The sequence below is a fragment of the Limulus polyphemus genome, unplaced genomic scaffold (assembly GCF_000517525.1).
Source record: "Limulus polyphemus unplaced genomic scaffold, Limulus_polyphemus-2.1.2 Scaffold587, whole genome shotgun sequence".
In the NCBI taxonomy this organism is placed as follows: Eukaryota; Metazoa; Arthropoda; class Merostomata; order Xiphosura; family Limulidae; genus Limulus; species Limulus polyphemus.
Window position 1 is genome coordinate 275651 of NW_013666197.1, and position 7208 is coordinate 282858.

A 7208-nucleotide genomic window follows, 5' to 3' on the forward strand; every position below is an offset into this window, starting at 1 on the left:
AGTCTTATCGAAAGTGCGTGAGAAGAAGAAAATACAAACTATTTCAAATGACTTTAATATGGAAATACTTTGATTAGTTTGTTGTTGTTGGTTTTACTCTTATGAAACTTCTCATAAAACTAAGTTCACTGGTAAACCTGACGTGTCTAAATGCATGGTGAAAAGTGAAATTTTAATTGAGATATTTGCAAACTTTTTAAAGTAATTTTTGTTTTCAACACTCTTTGCAACCGGTGCCATAAAATGGAAGGGGATATCCTATTCTCACTTCAGGATAAAAACTTTACACTTCTGACAGATGATATAACCGAAAGCGTGAAACCTTTGCTAGAAAATGTTAGCACAAATAACACATTCGTGGATTATAAAGCCTACATGGGTCCTAAGAGAAAGTCTTTGTTCTTCGTGGTACCCATGACCCTGGTTTACGTATCTATTTTGGTTACTGGAATAGTTGGTAACATCTGTACATGTGTTGTAATTGCGAAGAACAAACACATGCAAACGGCCACGAATTACTATCTTTTTAGCCTGGCTATCTCGGATCTCTTACTGCTGGTGTTAGGACTTCCTCAGGAAATGTACCAACTCTGGGAGAGCTATCCTTACATTTTTGGAGAATTCTTTTGTTTCTTTCGTGGCCTAACTTCAGAGACTTCAACAAATGCGTCCATATTGACCATCACCGCTTTTACAGTAGAGCGATATCTGGCTATCTGCCATCCTATTCGAGCCCATACAATGTCCAAATTATCCCGAGCAGTTAAATTTGTCATAATCATCTGGATTCTTGGAGCACTAACAGCTGTAGTCATAGCCTTTCAGTTTGGTATTGTGGTCTTATTTGATATCTCTGACTATGCTGTGTGTACAGTGAAAAGACCTTTGAAACATGCTTTTGGAATTTCGACACTTATCTTCTTTATCTTCCCTATGAGTATAATTCTAATACTCTACGTGCTCATCGCTATTCAGTTGCAACGGTCATTAGAACTGTCTCATGATGAAACAACCCATGGAACAAACAACGGATCAAACCCTCAAAGTATCCGTAGCAAACATTCCAGACAGACTATGAAGTCTTCCACCAGCAACTCCTCTCGTAGGGCGGTGATCAAAATGTTGGGTAAGTTAAATCTTCCTTCTGATCGAAATGATGATTGATTAAAGTCCAACACTTGTTGCTGTTACTGTAAAGTAGTTATCGAAATGTTAGATGAATAATGTCTTTCAAGAATAACTATTTTGGTAGGACAATCATCAAAATGTTAGGTAAGTTAAATCTTCCTTCTGATCGAAATGATGATTGATTAAAGTCCGACACTTGTTGCTGTTACTGTAAAGTAGTTATCGAAATGTTAGATGAGTAATGTCTTTCAAGAATAACTATTTTGGTAGGACAATCATCAAAATGTTAGGTATATGAAGCATTTTACTTGACCAGTATTCTCGTATTGTCGTACAAAAAATAAAAGGTACAGTTGATTAAATATTTGTATTTGCTATTGTTATTGTTAGACAGTCATCAATATATTAAATAAGTAGAGTGTTTTTTTTTCTCAAACTATTTTTCAAGATATTAGATGAATAAAATCTTCCATCATCCGCTCTGCAATATATTAACATACCAGAAGAAAAAAACAATTCTATCGGCCATTCTCCTAGGAGATAATTTTCGAACTGATAGAATACTAGATTCTTTCAGAGGTTGCGAGTCATTGTAAAATAATAACGAGTAGAGCCTTTAACATGCTACTATTCTCATAAGCATAATATCGAAATGGTAAATGAATAGTTTTTAAGCCTGTTATTATACTAAGAGACTCATTATTCAAAGTTTTAGATGAGTAGTGTCTTTCATTGGCTATTATTCTAATAAAAGAATCACTATCGAAATATCAAATGGTAAATGAATAGTTTTATAGGCTATTATTCTCAAAGTCTAATTATTATTAAAATGAAGATGGGAAGTCTTTCATGAGTGAATGGCATCCTTCTCACCCTATTCTACTTGTAAAATATTCACCAAATACGTTACTTTACTAAAGGCTTCTACCACTCACTTTGAAGGTTATGTAAGTATTAAGATGGTATATGTGTAAAAATCTTCGGTCAACCATCCATGACAGACTATCCATAGTATTATGTTAGAGAAGGTATCAAAATATTGGAAGTGTTAGGTATTGCAATAGGTACAAGGTGTTTTATTATAAAGTTGCCATTAAATTATTAAGTCTTCCATCAGCTACTCTGCTTTAGAAAATGTCTCGAAATTCTTCCGTTACTCTATTGATGTGGTAGTAAATCGTAATGTAAAATAATACAGAATCTCACAACAGGTATTTTTCTTGCATATTTGTCAATGAGATGTTAGTTTGATAACGTTTTCCGTTAGATACTCTTCGGTTTCAAGACAGTAAATCGAAATATTTCTTATTCACATGTCATATTTTCGACTTTCACAAGAAGAAGAAGGTATATGACATTAAGTTTTAAAATGAGAACTGGAAAGATCGGTGACCAAAAGACAGTATCAGGGTTAATATTCAAGAAGTATTTCATTTAAATGCTTACAAAACATGGAAAATTTTGGCACTAATTTCTGGTCAATGAATATAACATAACCAAAATGGCGGAGGTTTACATTCTGTTCAGAAAGGTAAGTGCTGTGTAAAAAAAAAATATTTTTGTATATGAAAATAAAATCATTTTTAAATAACATTTTAGCATGTTTGACCACTAACTATAAGACAATGTCACGTAGATTATGATTCTGTTTAAATATTTTGATGTTTTACAGTGTTCTTTCTGCAAAAGTAAAAAAATGGAGTTTATTCTGAAAATAGTAAGAAAAAGCCATAATTTCCTCATCATTTACCATAACGAAAAATCTTGTTGGCCTTCCTTTTTAAATTTCTCATGACTTATTACTGGGAATATGTTGTACCATATATTTAGAGTTTGGACACGCTTAAGTTTAAAAGAAATGGCACTAAGGAAGCCTTACACATTTCAATAGAAAACATCTAAAACAATTAGCTTTAATGAAAAAATACGCAAAATTAATTAATAAACATATAATGTTTGTTTAAGCACAAAGCTGCTTAATGGGCTACCTACGCTGTGCCCAGCGCAGGGATCGTACATTTTAGTCTTATATGTCTTCAAGCTTATTGCTGAGTCACCGAGAGGCATTAACAAGTAAAAACCAACTGGCAAAAGAATATATAAATTGTATTTTAAGTCAATTTTTTGTTTTATGTTTTAAAGCACATGGCTACACAATGGGCTATCTATGTTCTGCCCATCATGGGTATCGAAACTTAATTTTTAGCATCATAAGCCCATTGACTTACCGCTGAGTCACAAAGGGCTTATTGTCATATAACTATCTCTCAAAATTTTATATACATACATCTCGTAAATGCAATCGTCAATAACTGAATAGCCTTAAAATTAAATAATTGGTTTTTCTATTCTATATCGAGTTTTATTCAAATCTGAATGTGAATGTTATAGTCAAAGTAAACTCCTAAACCACTAATAAGATTATAAATATACGCAGGAGAAAACTCAATTTTATTGTGGATAGAAACTGATTCAAATTATAGTTTTTAAAAGTAATAATGTGTTAGTGTTATAATTGTAATAATGTGTTAGTGTTATAACTGAACGTATGAATGAAAACAAAAAGAATCAGTAAATATCATTAAATATCATCCTTTTGAAAGTAGCACCAATCTGAACTTAAAGTAGTTAGCTTTCAATCCCAGAAATGCTTTATGGAAATTTTACAAAAGCTGGTGTGGATTGAATACTTAAACATTTGAATGAGTTGAGTAGTAGCATAAATACCGAGTGCGTTTTTCATCCTGGTGTTACTGTTGAATAACTATGTTGTCCTCCAACTTTCTCATTCCTCTATTCCATTGAATAATTTTATAAATTTCTGGAACTTTCTGGCTTTCCATGGTTAGATGAATTACATATGCCTGCGATGGTTTTATTGTCTTGAAATTTTTACATGTTCTAATGTAATTCCTGTACGCTGAATCCGAAAATTATATCCATTTTTCTCCATCACGTACAGATTTTTCACAAAACGTCATATGTACTTTTACATAAGTGAATCATTTTCATTGAAATCGTGATATATTTTTTATGTTTAAAATGATGACAACCACTGGCTATAGATATCTCTAGACCAATCGCGACGTGAGAACCTTATCAATCGTTCTAGAACCCAAACATAATAATAAAAAATGTTTATTGCGGTAAACGAATTATTAATTTGATCTAAGTAAGTGTTGTTGTTTTTTCTTCCCGATTTGTAAAAAATCCTTACGTGACAGAAAAAAAAAGTTAATTTAGATATCTGCGTAGCTGAATTATGGAAAATCCGTTATTAAAACAACTTTTATGAAGTTTAAAGTCGCAGGCCTGCGTTATTGATATTTGTTATTTAGTGCAAAGTTACACAATAGATTATCTGCTCTCGGTCCACCGCGGGGAATCGAACCGTGTATTTTAGTATTGTAAGTCTATAAGCTTACCGCTGAGCTTCCGAGTGACGTCAGACATATCACTGTTAGTTTTATATTAAATACGAATTTAATTTAATTTTTTTTTTTTTTGAGGTTCTGAAAGTAATGACAGATGATATGGACGCTGATATGTATAATTATTCCATTACATAATATTGTTTTGGATTATAATATTAAGTTTATTGAACGATGACACCACTTTGTGGCACAAAAGTCCGTTTTTTCACAAACATTTCACTATTCTACACTTTAGTATGCTGAACTGTTATTAATACGAAACACCTTAAAATTGAATTATGACTTTTGTCTCCTAGACGACATAACCTCAAAAGGACAAATGGGAAAGTACGTGTGAAAGATAGCGTTCACGGAGAAACATGTTCCAAACGATTTCATGATTTTTTTAGAGCTGTTTTAAAAGCTCTATTTGCACACGTACAATCATTTCACTCAGAAAGCCTAACTAGGAATCATTAGATAATTGTGTATATTCACAGCTTATCAAAGCAGTTGAAAAACATTTCGTCTTTTCTAGGGTATATGGGTAGGAAGAATAATATAAAAGTTATTATCACATTTAGATATAATAAGTTAAATGTCAACGAACGAGAAGCCAGTCGCCTTAAACTTTTTTTCTAACATATCCTCCGGTGAGACAGCAGTAAGTTTACGGACTTACATCACTAAAATTCGGGGTTCGATTTCCCGCGGTGGACACAGTGGATAGCCCAATGTGGGTTTGCTCTCAAACAAACAGACAAACAAGCTATCTAACGTTGATAAAATATTCTATTGTGACATTAGGTGAAATAGAAGTAGAAAATACAAATGCGTAACAGAGACTAATGACTGAAAAAAATGAAATACATTTATTATAAAACTTCACAGTTATGTAAAACTAAAAACAGAACTAAGCCAAAGAAACTGTAATTCCACCCTTAAAGATACTAAAACTTCAATCAGCTTGGCATTACCGTTTGCTAAGTTAATTTTTTGTTTTTTCTTTTGACCAATATTTTGATTTGTTATGGCATTTGAACAAAGAGCTTTACAGATTCTACAGATCACGTGCTCATTTGGATCGAAGGTTCTGGTTTATATTTGTCAGAGCAAGCACTAGACCACCTCGACCTTCTATGCGCTAAGCCGCGCACATTAGTTATTGATGTGTTGATTGTTGCGTAGATTTTGTTCTCAATAGGCCGTGCTGACATAATGTGAACAGTTACGGCTTTCACTGATTCTAAACGAAAAATAAAACTATGTCATTCACTTTTCTACGCCATATATAGAAACTTTTACTCCTGATAATTTCCTTCTATCAAGGAGACATCATCAACACCCTTTCCCCATACTTATTCGTTAATCTTTAGTGAAATTGTGATTTGAGTTCTTAAACTTATTATACTTAATTGTTAAACGCCTTTAGCGTACACATTTTTAAAACACGTGTGGATCATTATTTTATTTCACGGCCTTTTAGCTCCTAGATAATTAAGACATTCGTGTTTGTCTTCAGTGAGAATTATATAATGTATATACATTCACTGAAAAAGAGAGCAAAATATAACCAATAGTGTATGCTTGATTAAAACTGATATCATACGTGGCCAAGTTATTTAACTCAGTCAGAATTTAATTCAACATATTACACTACTAATTGAAATGAAGTTAATAAAAATGGATATTTCTATCTTATCGTCTTATTTTTCGAGGAGTGGCTTCAAAACCTTTGTTAAGGAAAAATATTTGAAAAGTTATGTAAATATAGATCACAGGGATGACAAAATTTCCGTAATCCATTCCATCATCTTACATTTGATTCTAACAAATGACAAATTATGTTGAGAGGTATTGAAATAAAAATGTATCTCCTCACACCAGTTTAAACCTGAGTTGGATTCCATCCTGAGATATAAGAGTTTTCCTCATCCTTAAACCTATTCCAAATTACAGTGAGCAAACAGGGCGTCACTCTCTGTCAAAAGTTAAATAATAATTAGTACAACTACCCAGTTAAGTAAATGTAGAAATAAGACAGAGAAACGACATTTGTAACAGAGACCTGTTCACTGTTCACGCTTATAATACACATTACTCAGTTATCATACTCTTAGTAGCGCTTGAGCGCTAATTGTAAGTACCGTTTTGTCATTACTTTACTAAAAAAGTTACACTCAAGGCGCTCGAAAAGAGTACTACGGATATCATTAGAGGCTGATCAATATTCAGCAACACATTTAAGCAAGTTTTTTAGTGCAATAGAACCTTGCCCAAGAAATGACTATAGGAGATAACGAGCTAGAATCATTGGCCCACGTATCACTGAATTTACGGGCATATGAAACTAGTGTATCATGTGTCGAGTCACTGCCTTTTACTGGAGAAAGGTAGCACATATATACGTCAAGTTCAAAATATGTAATAGTTAGAACACATTCTTGCACAATATAACGAAAATGCCCATATAAGAGTATGGGTTTGATTTGGTTTAATGATACAACTAGGACCATTTTCATAGGTTTGAGAGTCCCACCCACAGTTTATACACACGACGCATGACATTATTAGTGTGGTAGTATCAACGCAAAAAAAAAAAAAAAAATTAACTAGGAAACTGTAATTCTAAAGCCCCCCCCGTCAACTCTGATTTTTGGGGGAAGG

The 7208-nt window shown here is 32.8% G+C and overlaps 1 protein-coding gene across 1 annotated transcript in view; it reads left to right on the forward strand.

Moving 5' to 3' along the window:
• Window positions 1-375: 375 nt before the first annotated feature.
• Window positions 376-7208, forward strand: part of LOC106459287 (pyrokinin-1 receptor-like) — a 31709-nt gene continuing 24876 nt past the window's right edge. Inside the window, exon 1 of the mRNA XM_013918898.2 lies at window positions 376-1126. Within this exon, the coding sequence (XP_013774352.1) occupies window positions 376-1126 (751 nt within the window). The remainder of the gene's footprint in view (window positions 1127-7208) is intronic.